Raw genomic sequence first — 22,720 nt, 5'->3', positions numbered from 1 at the left:
TAGCTCAGTGGAATAAGTGCTTGCCTGGCAAGTGCAAGGTCCTGAGTTCGATCCCTGGTACCACCAAAAAAAAAAAAAAAAAGAATTCCATAGTTTGGTGATACTCCCAATTCAAAACCAGTATCACAAGTTCTGGCCACTTCACATTTGTGTCCCTTCTTCCCACAGTGACAATCATGGTTTTCAAAATATTAATACATTTACCATCATGAACACAAATCAGTAATAAAATTACTATACTGCTATCAGCACGAACAGTTTCATCTACTTAAGTGAAATTCAAGATTTCTTTTTAACCTTATATTATGTTCAACTAATGCAGTACAGAGAAAATACTGATTCAAAGTTTGCATGAATTGGTTCCTTTTTCCCTCATGTTTATGTCATTCAATTAGGTCAGGATAATGTTTCTGTCCTGCTCAGTTTTAGATTTCCTTCCCCCATCTCTCTATAGGTAATTTTATTAATTTAGTTGTTTTTATTTAGAAATATATAAAATGTTAAGTCTCAGTATAGAATATCACATATGCATTTTTTCTGTTTTGCTTTTATCACTTAATATTTCCTGGATATTACTCCCAGTTAGTTAATAGTGATCTTTGTTGTTTTCCCCAGTTGTTCTGTGATAGTTACCACAATCTCCTTAGCTGAATACTACTGCGCAGTTAGGTTGTTTCCAATATTTTATTATAGATATCTCTAAATAGAATAGTGTACTGTTGTGCCTTGTATCTGGATGTCCCCCTAGAGTCTCATGTGGTTGTGGGGTTTTCCCAGAGGTGGCTGGATCTAGAGTGTGTGATCCCAGGATCAAAGGTTTCTGATCAGTAAATTAGTCCACTGATGGGTTTGGCACCGTTCTGGCTGGGATTAAAGGTGTGGGTGCGATGCCAGCCCTGGAACTGGCAGCCTGGATATAACATAAGTGACTGAAAAGGTCTTGTCTCTTCCTCTCTTGTTGCTTTCTCTGAAGCCATGAACTATTGCCCCTGTGCATGTGCCACCCTGCCTTGGAGCCAGTTGATCATGGACCGAAACCTCCACAAACTGCGAACTGAATAAACCTTTCACTTTTGAGTGTCAGGTATTTTGTTGCAACAATGAGAATAGTAACTAAGACCCCATGTGCATAGTTTTGGTTGTTGGAGTTATCATTTCAGAATAAATTCTCACTAGTAGGGTTGTTCAATCAAAAGTTAGGGATAAGTATAATCATGTTTGATATTACCAAATCTCTTTCACTAGGACTAGAACAGCTAGTAGGGGGAGCACCTTGTTCCCCTGATCTGGCTATCTTGTTAATTTTTAAATTTTGACTAACTAGTAGATGAGAAGTAGTAGCTCAGTATTTTAACTGACACTGCAGTCATGACACTGCTTTGCCACAGTCAACCCTTTCCTCTGGGGCACTTGAATTACTTTCTTTTTGAAGTACCATAACGGAGGAGATGCTCAAAAATCTGATGAAGACTTCTCAAAAGGACACAAGAGCCTACTTAAAAAGTGCCCTACTTTCAAACTTGAGACAATTTGAGAGTTAAAAAAATAAAGAAAGGAAGAAAAGAACAATGTCAGGAATGAATCTTTGCTTTTGAAAAGAATACATGAATTCATACTGATATTTAAAAAGGAAAGAGAATGAAGATGGGATTATAGAATTAGGAATCAGATTTTTCCGTTGTGAGACAAATTAAAATTTAGTAAAGAAGTTTAAACTCATTTATGCTTACAGATAGGACCAATAAATTTAATTTTGATTGTCATATTAGTTTATATTATGTAAACGCATAGTCCCTGATTACTTCTGTTCGACTTAGAATTTTTCAGCTTCACAATGATATACTACGTCATGCAATGGTACAGTACTGCATTCAGTAGAAACTGTTCTTTGGATTTTGATCTGTTCTCTACCGGTCGTCCAATAGGATATTCTGTTGTGATGCTGGGCTACAGAAGCCAGTTGCAGTCCCTACATTCATAGAGGGCAAACAACCAGGGCACTGCAGTGCACTGTGTTGCTCAGCTAGGATGCCTGGGAGGTTAGATGTATCGCACGAATTCAACACTTGTGGTCATTTCATCTTGCAGTGGGTGTGTTGGGAGGTAGCTTCAATGTATCAGAGAAGAATCATGTACAGCTGTGATCAAATATATGGTGAATGTTTGTAGTTTTACAAAGGTGTTATGGTAAAAGACACATTGCATGAATCCCTCCCAGAATCGTCCCCCTACTTTGAATACACTGTCTCATAATGGTCGCCACTTTCTGAAGCATTTCTGCAAATTCTCTTTCATAGTGTTTTTATAAGATAGGACTAAAAAATGCAGTGATTGCTGTGCCAAGAACCATCCAAGATAAAAGCAGATGCATAAGAATATTATTACTCCTCCCTCACCACATTTGGTGACATCTAGCTGTTCCCCAAAGTCACAATGACCATGAAAGGTAAACATTTTGAATCAAATCCTAATGTGGAGCCAGCCACAATAGGGCAGCTAAGGATGTTCTTTTCTTTGCTCTTTTGAAAGTGTTTCTTCTGCTCTTGGAGAAATCTTGTATTATTATTTCAGTACTTCAGCTTTATATACCATGTAGTTCTTTTTTCTTTATTTAGGCATGTATTTTTGGTTTGGTATGTTTAAATTATGCCTGTGTACAAGCTTATTCTATTTTACCATTTCTCTTTTCTCCTTCCATTTTAAATTCAATATTGTATATCTAGTTTTATTATAGCATGTGATTACTCTTCTTTTGCCCTGGCTCTCGCCTTTGTGTTATTTATTTATTTACTTACTTACTGTTGGTATAAAGTTTCGCTATGCTGTTCAGACTCATAGTGATCCTTCTGTCTCAGCCTCCCCAGTGCTAGGATTACAGGCACATGCCACTATGTCCAGTTTCAGGGCTGGCACAGTCCACCTGGGGTTCTAGGGAAGCATGGCATGTGGTACAGGGCATCAAACTCGGGACCTTGTGCTTGGCAGGCAGGCACTTAGACCTCCAAGCTCTCTCCCCAGCCCTTGCCTTTGTTTTAATCTCAGCTTCCCAGTTAGGATGGAAATGATGTTCCCGATCAGTTCTTTGGCTCTGAAGCACATCCTGTCCCACAGGAGGCTCCCAGCCTTGGACCACGTACTGGTCTGTGGTCTGCTGCACCTGGGGGCACAACTGGTGCTGAGAGGTCCCTTAGCAAGCTGCATTTCATCTGTATCTCCAGCTGATCCCCATCTCTCCACCTCCATTCTCATAGGGGTACAAAACCTGTGGTCAGCCTTGCGTGGGAGGGATGTAGGTTGCCTGCTCCTTATGAAAGTCTTCATTTATGATGATCTGAGGTGTAGCTGAGATGGTCATGTGAGTCTAGAGAATGTAGTTATTAAGTATTGAAAACATACTTAAAAAGAAACTCGGGTTAGGAAGATAGCTCAGTGGAATAAGCACTTGCCTGGCAAATGCAGGGACCTGAGTTCAATCCCTGATAATGCATAAATAAATAAATAAATAAATAAATAAATAAATAAATTCCCCTACCACTCCCTCCTGCCTTGTATAAAACTGATCCTCAGTGCTAAAAAGGACAGGGACTGCTGCACTGCTAAATTACTTACAAGGGCTTAATAGTGCAGTGCTTCCTGAGTTCTTAGTTATATAAAATGTTTTTCTAATGCCTTGATGTTTGAGGGGTCACATTGTTTTTTGTTTGTTTGTTTGTTTGTTTGTTGCTTTTTACCTTGAAAGTAACTTTTTTAAAAAGTCTGGAGTGCAAGAGATATTTTTCCAAAAAAGATGCTGTTAAAAACTAGACCTACATGCTAGCATATTGAATATTCTTTGCCCATTTTCTTTATTAGTTACTTTTTTCTTGGATACTTTTACCTCTTGCAATTTACTTTTTTTCTTTCTTATATTGATGCTTTTTCTTAGCATTCCTTGTAGCTTCTTTAGTTGGATTGATTCTCTCATAGGCTCTTGGTAATTTAGTATTTATGTAGTACTGGGGATTAAACTCAGGACCCTGAGCTTGACAGGCAAGTGCTTATTCTACTGAGCTATCTCCCCAGCCCTTATGTCTAACATAATTCTTTAGTTCATTTCCAGGGTTAAGTCCGCTCTAGTTTCACAGCTTCCTAGCTTTTCTCTTCTCATGTTATATTATATGGAAATTTATGAATTTTGTTATGAAAGCAAAATTTCATAACAAAATCGTAGAATAGCAGTAGTTGATCACTGCATGTGGTTATCTTCAAAGTAGTTGCTCACTGTAGAAGATACGGGCATAAAAATTTCCCCAGTCACTATTAGCACAGAGCTTCCTTTTTAACAAACTAAGAGATACTAATAGTATAGCTGACTTGAATTTTTTCCCTTATCCCTGCTGTCCTTTCCCCTTTTGCCTGTCCTAGTTCCTTTTTCCTTTTGAACAATTTCTTCATGTTTCATAACTATTGTACCTTTTATTTTATTTATTTTTTAACATTTATTTAGTGTGTGTATGCGTGTGTGTGGCCAGCTCAGCCCACCAGGGGGCGCGGCTGGCTGGCATGTGGTGCTGGGGGATCGAACCACGGTCCCTGTGCTTTGCCAAGCTTGTTCCAAGTAGGTGCTTTAGACCACTGAGCCATCTCTCCAGCCCCTGTACCTTTTAGAACATATTAACTCTTTAAGTTTCTCACACCAAGGACGCAATATGATATTTACACATTTGAGTGATTTATTTTACTTATGAGTATGGTCTCAAGTCATATCTACTTACCTATAAAAGTCTCAAGTTTATCCTTCTTTGTGATTGAGTAGTCCTCCATTGTATAAAATACTAGGGCTTTTTAAAATCTATTCCTTGGTTGATATATTTCTATCTATGTATGTTTTTAAATTTTCCAATTGATCTGTATTTCCATGTCTGCAGATTTTATTTTACCATATTAACACTGAAGTTTAGCTATTGTGTTATATTTTTTGATCGAAAATTTTTGGCAGAAGTTTTCTCAGCCACAGTATTTCTATTCTCTTTCCATAGTTTGTTCTTCTGGGAGAAGTGAACATCTATTTTATCTTCTGGTCTCCATTCATTTTTCAGATAGTTTATTTCCTAAGGCTGTTAGTAGCAGTTGTATGTAGAAAAAGGTAAAGTTTGGATGACTTATTAAGTCCTATAATTTAAAAGAACACTAGTTATCCTGGTATATTATGGTTCATCTGCTTTATTTAGTGTTTTTGTAGGGAGTTGGAAGAATAGGTGGGTACCTGATTTTGTCATTCTCTGTTGATTTCATAGGGTATCTACCTCTTACTAATCTTTTCCAGTCAAATCTTCCAGGGAATTCCCTCCCAATTTGCTCCCTCAACCCTGGAGCTCCCTTGATAGAAATACTGTCTCTGTCCCCTTGCTCTTTAGCTTTTGTGCCGCCTCAGACCTATTCTTCATATTGTCCCCCAGAAGGTGGGCCTTTCTCTTTCAGAGCATTTTGTATCTGTGTTCTACTGCTGCCATTTATTTCCTCTTCATTTCCAGCTGCCTTTCTGCTATGGATGTGTCTCAGGGAATTGATGTGATTAGATCTGAGTATTTTTCTCTTACTTCTGTCTAACCTGAAGGTTGCTGTGTTTTCTTTCTCCTAGTTATGATGTTAAAAACATGTTTTTCAATTTCCTCTTGTTGTTCACCTTGAATTTTATATCTACTATCATATCTTGGATGATGCTGAGTGCAGAGTAAAAGTAAAATATCTGTTGAACTGACATATTAATTTAGCCACAAACTTGGTGATTATTGTGTGTTATTTCCTAATGAGATGTGTCGATATAAAAAGGTTCATTACAATTCTATTCAATTTCTACCCAAGTTAGATTAAAACATTTATTTTTGTGATTTATATAAACTAATATTATACTTAATAGATTTATTCCTATTTGAATTTTATAAGAACTTTTACATACCCATCTACCTTGAGCTTTGTGCATGATGTAGAGTAGCTCTGTAAAAAATATAGATTGTAGCTAAATGAAAGCTAGACAGATAGTATATGGAACGTATGCCTATTCAGTCCTGATGTGTAAACATCACTCAGTGAAGAACCACCTAGCTGATTAGCAGAACACACTCCTGGTTGTGTCTGCATGGATGAAGGAAGTGTGTCGTTGGGTACCATGGACACGTTCCCCTCTGGCACTGTCCTTCTGCCCTGCTTCCCTGCTGCTGTGAACCAAGGAGCTTTCCTCCATCAGGTAGGTGCTTCCGCTTTGTTGTTTCTGCCTTGGTGCCATCCGGGCAGGGACTGAACCTTCTGAACCATGAGCCAAATTTAAACTCTCTTCCTTTAGATCACGGTATCAGGTATTATGTTCCAGTGTTGGAGAAGACGACTCATACAGAATAGGTCCACAAAAGCTAATGAGCTAGTGACCTATTGCTTAGAGGGCCTCTGCTCTACCCTTTCACCCCACATCATTATTTCCTTCTTAATTCCAGTCCCTGTAGGATAAATTATGAATGGTCTAAGGCAGTCATGGGACTCATATGCTCTTTGCCAGGCATGGAGACCCAATTTTAGCCAAGAGACATTTACAGATGGGGTTGACACTGAGAGATTTCTTTCTGTTAGGAAGGAAAGGCTTCTGTGACTTCTTTCTTTTTGCATGGGGTGCTGGTGAGGGATATAATATGAGATGCAGTGGCAGTCTTCTTAAAACCAAGAAGTCTTTTCAGAAGATGAAAAGCTAGCAGCTAAGTGTGGTGCTGAAGAAGTTAGGAAGAATCTTGTTTCTGAATAATGTCATTAAATTGAAATAATCTACTTTCTGATTTCTTAGCTGAAAGTTAAGGACTTTTTACTATAGTGTGTTTTTTTTTTCTTTTGTGTGTGTGTGTGTGTGTGTGTGTGTGTGTGTGTGTTTGTGTGTGTGTGGTACTGGGGATTGATCACAGGGTTTGCATTTGCCAGGCAGATGCTTATGCAGCTGAGCTACTTCCCTAACTCCTCTTTTCCTTGAAGCTCAAAATATTCCAAACTAATAAAAAAAAACTTTCAGTAGATGTTAACTTCAGGAATCTAAATGTTAAACCCATCCTTTTAAGAAAATTTTATTTTTGTTTAAGTTAAAAATGTAAGGCTATGTGTTCTGTCAATTGAATGTTTGCTGTATCCTTTCTTCCCTTTTACTGAGAAATAGGGAACAGCAGATTTAAATTAAAAAGGTGTCTTTTTTTTTTTTTTTTTTTTTTGTTAGGGCACCAAAGTATGTATGCATGTTACTGAAACTCCTGTCCAACATTTTTCTCTACTTTTTTCCACTTTGGAAAGTCAGCAGTGAACAATATAATGAGACATAAACCATGATTGTCTGCAAAATCTTTTGTTTTTAATCTTTATATTAGTTAGCTGTGCTTGTTAATTAGATAGAAAAGACAAGAGATGCATGAAAAACTGTGCATTAAAATATGTATGTGGGCCTGGTGAGCGCAGCTGTAGGAATCTGTTACCCTGGTGTTGAATTTAATTGTGCTAGCATTATTCCTTTCATTAGTCAATGCAATAAAATGTAGCGTGGGTTATGGGAGCAGTGTTCAGTTTACCTGGCATATGCTACTATGAGAGTTCGGAGCTACTTTAGGGAAAGCTTAATGCCTTCAACCAGTAGGCAAAGATGTGCCACTAGCCTTGGATATTTACTTTCTGAAATTGCTACTATTGTTCTCTAACAGAAGAAATTATGTTGAGTGGTATTAAAGTAAGTTGATTGGTTGGATTCTTGAAGGACTTTGACTTTTTTTTATTAATAAGAAGGCTGTGGGTACTTTTACTGGTGGCTAGTCAATCCTATGATGGAATCTTTCATCTTCTCCCAAACCTCTGCTTTATGCTGCTGTGAAGCCCTAGACATGTTCTTGGTCTGTCTAAGCAAGATGTTTTATCTTCTTTGCAAGCAGCTTTGTAGATTTTATACTACCTTATATCTTTGCACAGACCATGAAAGCAAAGATGTCAGATAGATTCAGAAAATTATTTTCTCTCACTCTACAAAAAACAATATTGATGTCATCTTTTTAGTGTCTATATGAGTTGCTTTTGCTGATGATCAGAGATTGAGACTGTTTGTGCTTTGCCTTCTCAGTAGCTTTACTTTTCTATGAATGTGTCAATAATAGCAGATACTACGCTCTTTACTCTTTATTATTTTTTCTTGGTCTTGTAATTTCCTGTTTTTAAATTTTTATTTGAAATGTGAAAACATTTTTTGTTTTTTTTTTTTTACTTTTCAATACCAGTAGTTCTGGAACCTCAATTTGGCTCTAACTTGTCCTCACAAGACTGGGGTTTATTGCCTTATAACCATAAAAACGATTGTTCAAAATGAAGTTTCTGTGAACAGTGAGTAAGAGTCTGCTTAATAATAGCAAAATTGCCAAGAGCTCAGGGTATAAATTCAATAATTCATTTCTCTTAATACTCAAGGTCTTCTGTTAGAATTTCTTTTATAATTATTATGATCTCCAAATTATATTGTTTGCTTGGCTACTTATTTATTACGAATAAATGCCCCAATTTGAACATAAAGTTTGTGAATGCAAGAACATGGGTTTTTACATTCCCTGATGTAGGCACATCATTAAGTATTGATTGGAAAAATACAACACACACAAGTGTACAAATAAATGTTCTGACAGCCAACAGATGTAGAGTAACTGCCTAGCAACTGTCGTTCTTCTAGCTGTTAGGAGATAGAGTACCACACAGTAAATTCACTAGTGATCCCTGACTTCAAAGCATTCAACTTAATGATTTTTTGAGTTTATGATGGTCCAAAGCAGTATACATTCAGTAGAAATCATACTTTTAATTTTACAATTTGATCTTTTCCTAGCTAGCAGTATCTACTAGCTTGTTGTCTCACAATGCAATGAGTCTCAACTCAGAGTAAACATCCAATGCTCTATGGGGAGCTGTGCTGTACTCAGCTCTGATGTTTTGTAGGTTAAATATATTCAGTGTATTTGAAATGTATGATATCTTCAACTTGTAGTTGGGGTAGTTGGGGAAAGGCCACTGTAAGTCAAGTAGCGTCCATGTGTCCTTCACTAGGACTGGCAGTTAACTCACCCATGACAAACACATGTTAACTAAATCCTCCAATAAATTTGACAGTTCTCCTTCCAGGTGGCCGTATGCATGAAAAAGCCGTATTAACTTCCATGTCAGTCAAGCATTCCAGTGCTGTTAGCACCAGTGACATCAGTCTACAACCTTGTCTCTTCCATTCATTTGTCTCCGTGCTCTGTCTAGACAGACAGACAGACAGTCACCCACCTTATTCATCCATGTTACAGAATGATTATATTGTCAAAACCTGAATTGCAGATTGAGGGTTTTACAGAACGGTGTATAGGTACACCCCTATTCTGTATTATTTGTTCAGGTGAAAAATGAATTAAGTGTCTCGGCCATTATATTCCATTAAGAATGCTGTCATTTATGAATATGAAGAACAATGATATAGTAATAAAATTATACTCAAATATTTTCAAATGATATTCAAATCAGCCTCCTAAATCTAAAATGTTCTCTTCATGTGAGAAAATGTTGGTTTCCATCTTGTTTTTCTTGTATGGCTTTGAAAACAAGTAAAAGTTGTGCAACAATTGTGCTCTAAACCCAACTGGTTGTACTTGTCCACGCCATATTACAGTCCACTCGTTTTAAGGAAAGGCAAGAGTTCTGCATTCTGTTCACACCACTTCTGGGCTCTGGGTGAGTAAAGGGCATCTAAGAGTTGCTGAACAGATGTATGCAGAGAGGAGAAAGAAGCTCAAGAGTTGCATGTAAGCAGAATTTCATAAACAGTGCAAACAAAGAAATTGCATTTTGGAAAAGAATGAGCGTTTCTTCTTGCTAATGGTCTCCTAATTATTAAATAATGCAACTGTATTCCTTTTAAAATTCATTTTCATGGGCTCCAGCATAGCTTATAGGCACTTAAAGAAAACATTTTAATTGAGATCGTGCCTAAGCAAGCACAATTTATTAATTTACTAACTGTGCTATCTGGGGGAGAGAGTAGTATATTTTCTAAAAATATGGTTCTGGATTTTGATTCATAGCCAGGAAGAAAGTTATTTGGTAAAACTGTCTTTCTTCAACTCATAAATAATTAGAATTTGCTGCATGACCTAGAACGGAAGATAATTCTCAAGTTGAGCCTTTAACCAAAAATCAGAAGAGTTGAGAAATGTTCACTTCTATCCTGTTCTATATTTTATTCCATCATATCCTTTGTTGTTCCAGGGTAAACAGACTTCTGCATCTCTGGCCTTTTCTGTGAAGAAACATTTCTCACCAGGCCTAGGGGGCAGTAGTTTCCCTGTAGCAAACTCTTATTTCTAGACTCTGTGCTAGGAGTGTTTGTTTGATAAATGTTAGTGGCACATTTAAACAATCAGTACCCCCAAATAAATATCTTCTGCTCTTCTTGTGTAATTTCCTATAAAAGTCCCTGCTTATTCCCTTTGTTCTTTCGTGCATTATTGCATCAGCAAAGCATAATAAGCAGCACCCTGTTATGAGGCAATGTGTAGAAGATGAAGAGTTCTAGATCTTGTTTGTACCTTTCCTATTATCTGCATTACAAATATGTTAGTTATCCTGTTCTATATTTTATTTCAGGATCCACTTCTGCCTTCACTCTTTTTTTTTGTTTGTTTGTTTTTTTGGTGGAACCGGGGATTGAACTCAGGCCCTTGCGCTTGCCAGGGAAGCGCTTATTCCACTGAGCCATCTCCCCGGCCCCAAGAACTGAGCTAGGGCCAGGCCCCCTGCCTTCACTCTTAATATTCTTCCTGTGTCATTCATAATTCTCCAAAGAAACAGTACACACAAACAGAGAGAGAGAGAGAGAGAGAGAGAGAGAGAGAGAGAGAGATTTGCTCCTGTGATATAGAGACTGCGAAGGTTCATGTTCTGCAGTCTGTAAGGTAGAGACCCAAAGCAGAAAGCCAGTGGTGCAGTTCCACTCCCAGCCTGCAAGACCTGGGAATCCTAGGAGCCAATGTTGTAAGCCCCAGTCTAAGTCTCAAGGCCTGAGAATCAAGAAATGAGGTCCAAGCACAGGAAGAAATAGATAATATCCTAGATCAAGCACAGAGCAAATGGAGTTCACCCTTCCTCTTGCTTTTTGTTCTTCTTGGGCCCTCAGTGGACTGGATAATACTTACCCGCATTGGAAAGGGCAGACTTCTTTACTTAATCTACTCAAATGGTTATCTCTTCTCTCAAAGACACACCGGTAAATGATTTTTACAACTGTTGAGGCGTCTCTTAACCCAATCAAGTGGACACATAAAATTAACCACTATACCCTTTAAATAAAGAACAATTCATGATTGTCCTTACTATGAACCCTCCAGATTCTAAAGATATGTAATAAGGACCTATTACAAGTGGCTTGAGGGAAACCACCATCTCACCAGAAAGATAAAACACGTATGTAATCAGATTATGCTGTAATGAGTGCTTTATGCATGAGCAGAAGAGCATGGGTCTCCCATGAAATGACCATTCTGCCTGTGCAGAGGGATTTGAGAATTTGCCTTAGAAACTTGTGACACATCTGCCTGTCCTGGTGTGCCTGCCTCCCACTTGCACAGCCAGCTCTTCTCAGATGAGCTGTGTCGACCCCATGCATGATATTCTCCTGCCTTTCCAGATTGGCCTACTTCCCTCAAGCTGATAACCTCGTATGTATAATAATTGATGTACAACAAGCCCTTTCAGCCTCTCCAGTCTCATCTCTATCTGTTTTTCTCATCCCCACCTCACCTCTCAACCTGCATCCTGTGGGAGTGCTGAATGTTTTCAGCTCCACTAACACTCCAGTCTCTTGTTGATCATTCCGTGACTTACCCTCTTCATCCCCATTTGCCTTTTTGTGAGTCAGAGCATACTCAGGGGCTCAGTCTCACTGCCATTTCTCACAGGTGCTTTCTCTGCCCCAAAGGAGCCTTGACATCACCACAGCCAACTCCTGTAGTAACATTAGCATATGTTTCTGTAATTGCTTGTTTGTCTGTGACACAGATTAGATTTGAAGGAGTTGAGAACAGAGACAGGGTATGGCCAGCATAGTGACCTGCTTTTCGTAAATCAGAAGGAGAAATGACAATTGAGAAGGTGGCAGTAGTTTTATACCCAGATTTTTAAAACTTGCTTTCATGCTTAGACCAGAGGCATTGGAGACTTCCGTAAGCTTGCCAGGCACACAGGGCTATGATGTAAAAAGGGAGCTTGTTTTTAGTGCCTGGACTTTAAGGGATGCTGATTCCCTGTAGCATCAAGGACAGGTAATATAGTGAAAACTCATTGTCCAAGCACTAATATGAGGCACACAAGGCTTCCTTAGAGAGAAAGATGAGCTTGTAGGTTTATTGGTTTGCTTTGTTAAGGGCTTTTAAGAATGAGAATTTCTGTTTCAAAATGGGTCAGTTCTGGAAACATTCAAAGAAAATTGCACAACCTACAACTGATAAATGCACTCCGAACTAAACCTTAGTATCATCCAGCTGTCCTTTTGCAGCTCTACTTCATCTCCTTAATCCCCAATATAGTTGAATTAAACAGCTAAGATGTCTTCAGTTTTCCTCTACATAGGTATATCTGTATACCACAGCCTTCTCCTAACACGCATTATTTCTGCTATTTTTTGGTATTATGTGGAGCTTGCTTCAAATTATGTTAATTTGAGAAGTGACTCTTTGTCACATTGTCTGGTTGTAGATGAAAACCTTGCTTGTAACAGAATCGGAACACTGGGATAAACATACGGAACAGGATAAACATACTGGAGAACAATTAAGCAGGGACAAAACATTGCAGTAACATCCCAAAAGGCAGTTGGAGTTGTTCTCTGTTTGTGTACCCTAATCCCTGTCTTCATCATCTAGCCTAGACATAAGATGCCAAATGGGAACTATTCAGGTCAACCCAGCTGTCAGCTGCCCTTTCAAGTTTGCCTAATATTACACTCTCTAAACAAAGAAACAAAACTACCATCTCATTTTTGGACAATACTCTCTCCCTTTTAAACTAAGCTTTTGTTTCCTATGCTATTAGGAATGCTGAAGACACCTATGAATGAGCATCACAACACTGTATGGTAATGTTGGCCATTCGTGTGTATGGCCACCATTTATATGTGTGATCTGTAGGGCTATTCACTATGCCCATAGAACAGATATGGTTTTGAGAATTTAGGTCACTTGACGAAGGTGTCTAGCTAGAAGGAAGCAGAGGTGGCCTGGGGAGATAGATCGACAGCTTAAGCACCTGCCTGGCAAGCACAAGATCCTGAGTTCAATCCCTGATACCAAAACAAAAAGAAGCAGAGGTAGAATTCTCACCTGGCTACGTGGTTGCCTTTGCCTTGTGTCCTAGGCTGCTACACTGAGTTTGATGGTGATGCTGCACACTGGGCACCCTTAGAATTTCTAGATGGTTCACACATGAAATAATTGATCTGTTTTGGTGAGAGGCATGTTTATGCCTTGAAATCACTGAACTGCCCTGTAAATATAGTAGTAAACACCTGAAAATGTAACTGCACATGATTTAGATCTTCAAGAACTTGTAGAGACAGCTATGTTTTTAGAGGAGGCACAGGCTCTCTATTTCACACAAGATTAGGCAGCCTGGAGAGAAAAAGATTAAAGAAAATCTTCTGCAAATAGATGTAAGAGGGAATAAAACTATTATCTGGAAAGGGAAAAGGGTGCTAAGCTTAGGAACTTGCCAGCAGTCCCCAAGCCCTGCGAAGCAGATGTCTAAGTGGATTCAAATAAAGAGATAAGAGCTTGACAAGGAGGGGTTGTCAGACCTGCTGGAAGGGGTGACTTCATCAGAAAGAGAGCAGGATGGGAATGCTGGGCCTCTTTAGAGGCCCTCTGGACCCATCTGCTACCAACTCACAAGACCTTCTTATTGTATTTTCAGGTATATTGTGATAGTGGTAGTTTGAAACTGTCTGTAATGTGAATATTTACGTCATGGAAATTGATACACACTACAACTAGGGCTTGTTATAGAGAAGACTTGATTTAAGAGCTCATGGTTGGCTGCTTATTTATTTTAAATTTTATTTATTTATTTGATACGGGGTCTCATTATGCGGTTTAAATTCATAGTGATCCTCCTGTCTCAGTCTCCTTAGTGCTGGGATTACAGGCATGTTTCTCCATGCCCCGTTTTGGAGCTGGCACAGCGTGCAGTACCGGGAATCGAACCCAGGTCCTTGGACTTGCCAGGCAGGCACTCAGAAGGGCAAGTTTCCTGTTACTGAAAGTATCCAAATAGAAATTTGGTGTTTCCTAAAGATGTGTTCCAACAAATGGAAGGGAAAAATTGGGAAATCATGAAAGTCTTATCTAACTGTATGGCACTTTATCGCTTGACTTCCCTGGTCACAGTGCTAAGGCCAGCATGGTGTCTATTGTCTGATCGCTGGAGCGTCTTTCTCTACCAACCACTCCTTACCTACTCCTTTTCTCCTTATTTGCATGTGTTTGACCCTGCCTTGTGCTCTTTTCAGTTTCAGTTTTGTTTTTGTTTTTTACTGAAGAGTTCCATAGTCTTATGTTGTGTGTCAGACTGCTTGGGTTTGGATCCTAATTCCACTGTCAACCAGCTGCTTAAGGGCTGGACAATTACCTAGGCTGATTAAGCCTTAGGGTCTTCGCCTACTGGAAGTGCGGGATAGAAGTGCCTCACTCAAGGGCTTGTTTTATGTCTTAAATGATGCTATGCACATATGATTAGTGTAGTGTTTGGCCCTGAATAAGAGCCTAGTATTAGTTACATTTCCACCTAAGGGAATATTTCTTTTTTTTTTTTTTTTTGATTTGTCCCAACCCTTAGGCTCCACATTTTCAAATATACATGAGGACTTTATTAAATTGACTAGATATGTTCCTTAATTTGTTTGTCTCTAGAACAGTGTTTTGTGCATTAAGTTCTACTTTTTAGTCAGAAGTATAGTCTGGGGGGGGGGAGGGGAAGTACCAGGGATTGAACTCAGGATCCTGTGCTTACCAGGCAAGTGTTGATTCTATTGAGCTATCTCCCTGGCCCCGGAAGTACAGTCCTATAATCCATTATATTCATAATAATAGACAGCAGATGTTTTCCTTTTAGACAGCATCTATGTGGTAGTCTAAAAGCTGGGAATGTAACTTAATGGTGGATCAGTTGCCTACTCTGTGCAAGGCCTTAGCTTCTATCTCTAGGACCATGGAAAAGGGTGGGAGTGGTCATGGGGGTTTGGAGGTGTTGCACTGGAGGCCCTCAGAAATTAGAGAAGCTTAAAAAGAATGATGTTGCACTTCCTCCTGCCCTGAGTCCAAAGAAAATGATGGAAAGAATGTACCAAAGGTGTTTGTTCTGGTCTTTTCACTGATCAGATACTGTGATGTGTTCCTGAAGACACAAGAGTTGTGGCCATGCCCACAGAGGTAGATAAGCAGAATAGTTCAACCTTGGCATGGAAAAGACCCTTTCTTGAACTTATAGAATAATCTCTTTAAAATTATATTCTTAAAAGGGTTATGAACCTTTATGGATCAGAGACTGGGAGAACTTGGTGCTAACAATTGTTTCTGCAAGGTACATTCTGAGTTTTTTGCACCCAGTGGGTTTTTGAATGGTCATCAACGCAGACTTCAAGTGAGGTATAGCATGTTACTCAGAGCTGCAGGTACATTGCCATATGTGTTTACTAGGAAGTGCAGGCTTACTTGCGTTGTATGTGTTGTACACATACATACATTTCTCCAGTTCTAGTAGGAATACCTCTAACTAGCCCCCGTAGCAGGCTGTGAGCTTTGTATGTGCTGCAGCTGCAGGTGTTCATCGCTAGATATAGGTCCAGCAGAGATCAAAAGGTCAACTATGACAGAGGAATCATGGTCAATAAGTGTTCCTTTTGCCTTTAGATGCTGCTATAACATGGGTTCCAGGCAAGTAAATAGGGCCTCATTAAAAGGCTCTTATATGAGCCAGGGATATAGCTCAGGGGCACTGCACTTGCCTGGCAAGCACAAGGTCCAAAGTTTGATTCCCCCCCCCACACACACACACCCACTGGGTTGGGCTGCTTTAAAGGCAGGTCTGGTGGCATGTAGTGCTGGGTATTGAACTACAGTCCTTTGCCCCTGACTGATTTTGCTCAAGAAGGTGCTTTAGACAACTAAGCTAACCCACCAGCCCCCAAGGTCCTAAGTTTGATTCTCAGTACCCAAAAGAACAAAACAAAACAAACAAACAAAAAACTAAGTAAAAGTCTTTTATAATCAGGCATTTAAGGAAATAATGAATTCATTCTCATCTTTGCTCTGTGTTGAGTGACATCACCATTGTCCAGTCTTTACTCTCTCTGAACGTCTTAGGTATGTGAATCAATTCTATCAAAAACACATTTGGAAGCCTAGTATACATCAAAAGGGCTAAAAATGTAAGGCTCCTGTTGAGAATTTAGAGTTCTAATTTAAATGTTCTCTACCTTATTACTCATTTGCAACAAGTACTCTAGGCTTTGATTAAATTTTTTCCCTTTGACATTTTGGCTGCTTGCTATATTACAAATGAACGGATCATTTTCTGCTTCTTCCCTACCTTCTACTAATGCAATGGTCATGGATATAAAAATGGAATAAAGAAACCAAGCAAGCAAGCAACAGAAAAAATAAAAAAGAGGAAGTATCAGAATATTTAATGGTAAAGTCGGATTCAACAAAAGCAGAGGTGGAAAAAAGAAAACTAGTTGCTCCACTTTTCGCACACATGTTTTCCTTAGACGGCTGGTTTTCTTCAATTTTTATGATTACAATTTCAGGCAGCACCCTCCGGTCCAGGACAGTTATCCCATGTGCGGATTACCCATTTCCTGCTTGCTTCCTTCCCCCGCCCACCCCTTGGCCACGCTGACATTGCTCCATGTCACAATCGATACCGCAGGTGGTCAGATCAGGTTTTCAAAAGAAAATGAAATGGAAGCCTGTCAAAGCTGCTTTGTGCTAAATTAAAATATTTGGTGAGGAGAGGTGTACATTCTTGGCCAGAAAGAGATGTCTAAGAAAAAAAAAGGTCACTATTTCGGAAATCTGCAATTTTTTTTTTCATTATTATTTCCGTTAACCAAGCAATAGCCACTGGAATCTCTGAGGAGGTTAGAGCAGGAGCATGCTAGCAATTTTGAATTTGGACATGAAGTTGAAAATATGTGCTCATTTCTGGTGTGGCTCAGCATACTACTTCTGAGGTCCTACGTGAGACTTAGTTTTAAGTCTGTCAAAGACAGAAAACTCACACTTGAGATTCAGTAATAATTAGGTCGGAGTCAACAGCAGCTCAGCAGAATTCAGTGAAGAGTTGAACTGTATAGAACAAATCGGTGTGTGTGTGTGTGGTGTGTGGTTTCTAAGTTGAAGGAAGGGGAAAAGGCAAGTATGGTGAAGGAGGCTTTGGGGTAGGATCTAAGTCTAGAGTTGTGCCTTGAAAAGTGGAGGATGGAGGTAAAATAGGATTGGATCTGAGTACCTGCATGTGTATGGACAGGGCCTCAAGTGTCAGGAAGAAGTCAGGAGGTAGGACAAAGATTCAGATGCTTCATAAAATACAGATATGCAATTGACACCTCATGAAAGAGTGGTCCATTGTTAGAAAGGAACCCCGAAACTATTCAGATATATTTGTAACACACAACAAAAAGCAGTGTCACTGAGGGCATAAATTCAGGAACAAGAACAAATGCCTCCACAGGGCATTAGAGTACTCCGTTGCTTTGTGGCATTTGATTTGAAAGATGAGCTTTGGGAGGAAAGAGGCGTCCACGAGGATGTAGTTGGAAGGAAAGGTCAATCCTAGGGGACACAGCCCCACGCAATCCGATGTTGCCTCTCTTCCTAGTTTGTTGCTTTCTGTGCCATTTATGCTCTTATCTATTCTTCTCATTTGCTGCCCACCCCTGCATGATACTTGTCCCCTGGCTCTTGGGTGTCCCGTTCTTTTTCATTGGTTGTGTTGCATTTCATATTTTCAGAGATTGAGGTCTTTTTCTGGCCTTCCCACCTAACCCAGTACACTCATACCCCTCATCATTCACCAGCAGATCAGCACTTTAATGCCTTTAAAACCCAATGAGCATGCTGAATGGGTTTGTCACCTTTCTGTGCCTCCCCTTTAGTACCAGAACCTAGTGCCTTGTTCATAGCCACATCATGCAATAGTTGCTCAATAAAGTCCGTGTTAAAGGAGTCAGAGGCAGTGGGATCTCCCTTATGCTGAAGGAAGAGAAAGCTTGGCGTTCTTTCCATTCTGTAAAGCTAAACTGTTCCTTACAAAGCAGGAGGGAAGGCGTGAGTGGCAGAGGCCTGGCGCAGCTGGGGTTGCCATGGCACTGTGGAGCAGCACATCCCTTTTCCTTTGTTTCTCTCCCTGGTACTAAGAACCTGGAAAACAGCTCCACTCGGAGCGACATTGCAAAGAGGTGACTTTAAAGAAACAATTGTGTGGGTTAGACAAATGAAAGTAAATTACATCAGGAAAAGCTGCTGGCTTGATTCCTTCTTCAGTATGTTTGCGTGTTGTAGTCAAGGTGGAACGAGATTTCTCAACATAATGAGCCAAGGGCCCATGTTGTACAGCTGAGCCTTTCTCCTGGTAGGGGCCTTTCTGGACTTCTCTCCATTCTGTCTCTCCAGTCGCACAAAGTGGGTCTACCTCCCCCTCTAAATGAGGGTGGACTACATTGTTAGTGTAACAAGGAAGTCCTGAGAACCTGTTGTTCTCTTCTCATTTTTGGGTTTTTCTCTAGCTAACTGTACCAAAGTTACTCAGATTACTTCTAGTTGTGACTCCAGGGTTCCTGGTAAGATTTTATAAAATGCCCTCTCTTTAATTACCTGGTTTAGATTTATAAAGGAAGGCTTACAAGGAATATTTAAATCTCATTAATACATGCTAGCAAAAAAAAATTATGTGTCACATATCTCTTACTTTTATGTTTTTTTTCCAAAAGATTTATGACATCAGCAAGTCACAGCTGGTGGCAGATTTCTATGGACTTGCTTTCCCAACTCCTCCTCCTGTCCTCCTTGTGTACTGTGCTGGTGATTCAGGCAGTCCTGTACTATCCAGCTGTCAAACTGCTATTGAGGAATTGCCTTAACAGGGAATTCTATCTTTTTTAAATTTTTTTTTTTTATTTTAAAGAGAATAAAGAAAGTAAGAGAAACAATGTAGAATTTCAAAACAAGATGACAGGAAATTAACAATAGTTATAGTACTGCATATTGTTATCTTCAAAGTAGCTGCTTGGAACACCAGCCATAGGTGTGCAAGATTGATTAAACAGTGTAAGCACTACCTGTTCCTCTCAATGAGCTGATGGAAATTAGTAGTATGATTCTCTTCGCTGTCTTGTGTGTGTGTGTGTGTGTGTGTGTGTGTGTGTGTGTGTATTCCTTTCTTCTTTCTCTTATCACCTCACTTTTCAGTAATGTGCAGTGTCCCTTTCCTTCTTTAGCACTGCAGTGACAACACCCATCCCTGCCAGTCAGATATGAATATTGAAGGAGCCTGGAAGAGAGGCTACACGGGAAAGAACATCGTGGTGACCATCCTGGATGATGGCATTGAGAGGACCCACCCCGACCTGATGCAAAACTATGTGAGTTTTTCCCACGATCAGACGTCTTCCCTGCCAGGCATGGTGGCATATGCCACTCGGGAGGCTGAGGCAGGAGGTGCATTGTGAGTTCACAGCTAGCCTGGGCTGTGTAGCAAGTTCAAGGCTGGCCTGGATTACAGAGCAAGGCTTATCTCAAAAGAAAAAAAAAAGGAAGAAGTCTCTGCTTACTGTATGCAGGAAGGCTCGTGTTAGGAGAGAACTACTGAAAAATGCAGCAACAGGAACAATATGCTCTGTTTTGCTCCTTTTTTATAGAAGATGAACTCTTTGAGCACAGGAAGCACGGGGTAACACTTTTCGACTTTTGGATGCCGTTGATATTCTGACCTATAAAAAAAGGCAGTAAGGGACCAGAAACTCCACCGCTGACTCCATGGGCTCCCAACAGCACCCAACCGCCAGGCATGGGAAGGAACAAGCTTAGTGCTCTGCTCAGTTATTGTCTCCCCTCCCTCCTCTCCAGCCTTCCTCTCCCTTTCCCTTTGTGTCTCTCTCCCCTCCCCCATCTTCCTCCTCCCATCCTCTCACTCTCCACTTCTTTCCTCTCCCCCTTCCCCTCCCCCACTCTTTTTTCCTCCTTTCCTCCCCGTCCAGTAGTGATCCATCAGCAACCTATTAGTCCCTAGAAATTATTCCAGTTATTTCTTTTTCTTTCTTTTTTTCTTTTTTTTTAAAGAAAGAACCATTCAGATAAATTTGTGCCTCTGCACAGGATAGAATATGAGAAGTGTAACTTTAGGGTAGTCTCCTCATTTAATAGGTGCAGACACTGAATCCTGAACTCTGAGAGAATTATGCGGGGTCTGGTAAAGACTGGAACTGTGCCTGCCTCTCCACAGCAGAGACGCCCTTGCCCTGTGCAAGGAGGGATTGCCTGTGTGCTGCTGCTCCTACCACAGATGGCCGCCTTCCATTAAATACAAATTGCTGTCACTTAATTCTGACTGTAGTCTACCTTTTTCAATTCCCTCCTCCCCTGAAAGAGAATTCTCTACATTGACCCCTACAATGAGCAGCACTGTTGCCCTCTTAAGTGTTGTTCTGTTGAAGTCTGGGTGGGGATGGGGTGTAGAAACACAAATGAGGTGAAAAAAGAACTATTTCAGTCCTCTTTTATCTCATGACAAACTTAACATGTTGAGGATCCAGTTTCCTCACAGTGACATGATTACATTACTGTAGGTTGTCTTGTTGGTTGTCGCCAAAGGCCTCCTGTTCCCACCCCTCAGAAGATTTGTCTCCAGGGCCCCTTTGGACAGGAGTCAGAGGCTTCCCTTCCTGTGTCTAGTATATTCTCCTCAATTCCTCCAAGCATACCAAAACCAAGGTACTGAAAGTTATTTGAGAAACATGAGCCTTTCATAAAGGCAGAAAACAAAGATAGTGTTGAGTTTTACTAACATTGAAACTAGGAGTAGTTATAAAACATAAGAAAAAGTAAAACATCTTAAAATAGTTATGTGCAATGGAAACAACCCTGTAAAATCTTAGTATTTTGGAAGCCTTTCATAACCATTTTCGAAAGGTTTTTGGAGATTTTGTTTCTGATTTTGAAAGGTTAGTATAAGAAAACCTTGGTCATCATGTTGGTCAGTCAAAAGCCGTTAAGCTGTTAGTAGAAGTTGGAACTACAAACTCTTACTGTGAGTGTAATCCCTGAGACCACACAAACACTTAACAGGGGCCCCAAGATACTTGATTGAACAAATATCTAGTGTTGATTTTTAATTGGCTTGTTAATTATATGTGGAAGACCCCATCTTCTAAAATCTTTAAGTTAGGATAAAAAAGTTACCTGCTCAAGAAATAAAGTAAGAAATAGGGAAAGAACCTAGAGAATAAATCACGTTCCTCAGTATTTGAGGAATATTTCATAGAAAAGGTTGTCACTGAGAAGGTCTCTGAAAAACACACATTTTGAGAACTGGTTCATTTAGCTACAAAGTAGAGATCTGCTGGCTTCTCTTTGGTGTATGTAGGAAATCCCTTCACCTTCAGGAGGAAAATGAAGTACTGGTTATTACCTCTCCAAGGCCTCCTGACACCGGCGAACTATGAGCGTATTAGTTAACCTAATTACTCTCCTGCAGAAATGTGTTTAAGAATGCAGGAGGCTGCGGGTCAGTGGCTAATTAATGACTGTCCATTTCCTTTCTCTCTGCTTCCTCCTCTGTGGTTGCAGGATGCCCTGGCGAGCTGTGACGTGAATGGGAATGACTTAGATCCAATGCCTCGTTACGACGCAAGCAATGAGAACAAGTAAGGCTCAAGTGAGGGGTGGCTGGCAGGTGGCTGGCAAGGAGCTCGCTTTTCTGCTCATGCTGAGGAAAGTATTTTCTCCAAAATCCTTGGTAACAAATGATCCTTAACTTACAGCAAGGTGAACAGATGTCTTTTCAGCCAAGTTTCTGAGAAAACAAAACAGTGGTCTACATAGTAAAAACAGGTGGCAGAGAGAGCTCTAGGGAATGGATCAGGTTTTCAGGATCTTCAGTAGGGAAGCAGGGACATCCTCCGCAGAGTAATTGACCCAGTTGTTTACAGATAAAAATGTTTAAGAGGGAAGCTAAAGTAACCCTCTGGAGAGTTTCTTTATTCTGTTACCTTGAAAGAATTTTATTGATGCTGTGTTTGAGTTCATGGCCTGGGGCTTTCTTATTTTATTTCTCTTTTATTCTCTCTATAAATGATTGGGTTTTTCACCATTTTGCCATTCATAGAAAGTATTACCTTTCTTCCTCCCTTGTCCTGTCAAGGAGCACAATTTCACTTCACAGATAGTCAAGAAATTTTTAGTGAATACAAATGAAAATGTACATTTACTTGATAACTCAGAATACTGGAATATTTCTCAGCAGTAAGTGGGATTGCATTCTGTTCCTTACAGTGACACAGATACTTCAAAAGATTCGTAGGTGTTCCTGATCACTGTGGCCTATTAGCTTTTTTCCTGTTATTGCAAATGTGATTTAGATACTTTCATATGAATTTTTA

At 39.8% G+C, this 22,720-nt stretch overlaps 1 protein-coding gene across 2 annotated transcripts in view; it reads left to right on the top strand.

The window, feature by feature from the left end:
• The window catches only part of Pcsk5 (proprotein convertase subtilisin/kexin type 5), a 433,314-nt gene that overhangs the window by 110,564 nt on the left and 300,030 nt on the right, over positions 1–22,720 (top strand). For both annotated transcript variants that reach the window (XM_023722967.1, XM_023722968.1), the window contains exons 4-5: positions 19,562–19,705; positions 21,909–21,985. In XM_023722967.1, the coding sequence (XP_023578735.1) occupies positions 19,562–19,705; positions 21,909–21,985 (221 nt within the window). The remainder of the gene's footprint in view (positions 1–19,561; positions 19,706–21,908; positions 21,986–22,720) is intronic.

This window comes from Octodon degus, unplaced genomic scaffold (genome assembly GCF_000260255.1).
Source record: "Octodon degus isolate 3935 unplaced genomic scaffold, OctDeg1.0 scaffold00095, whole genome shotgun sequence".
Taxonomy (NCBI): Eukaryota; Metazoa; Chordata; class Mammalia; order Rodentia; family Octodontidae; genus Octodon; species Octodon degus.
Note: the sequence above shows the minus strand (reverse complement) of the source record. Positions and strands in the feature narration are given on the sequence as shown.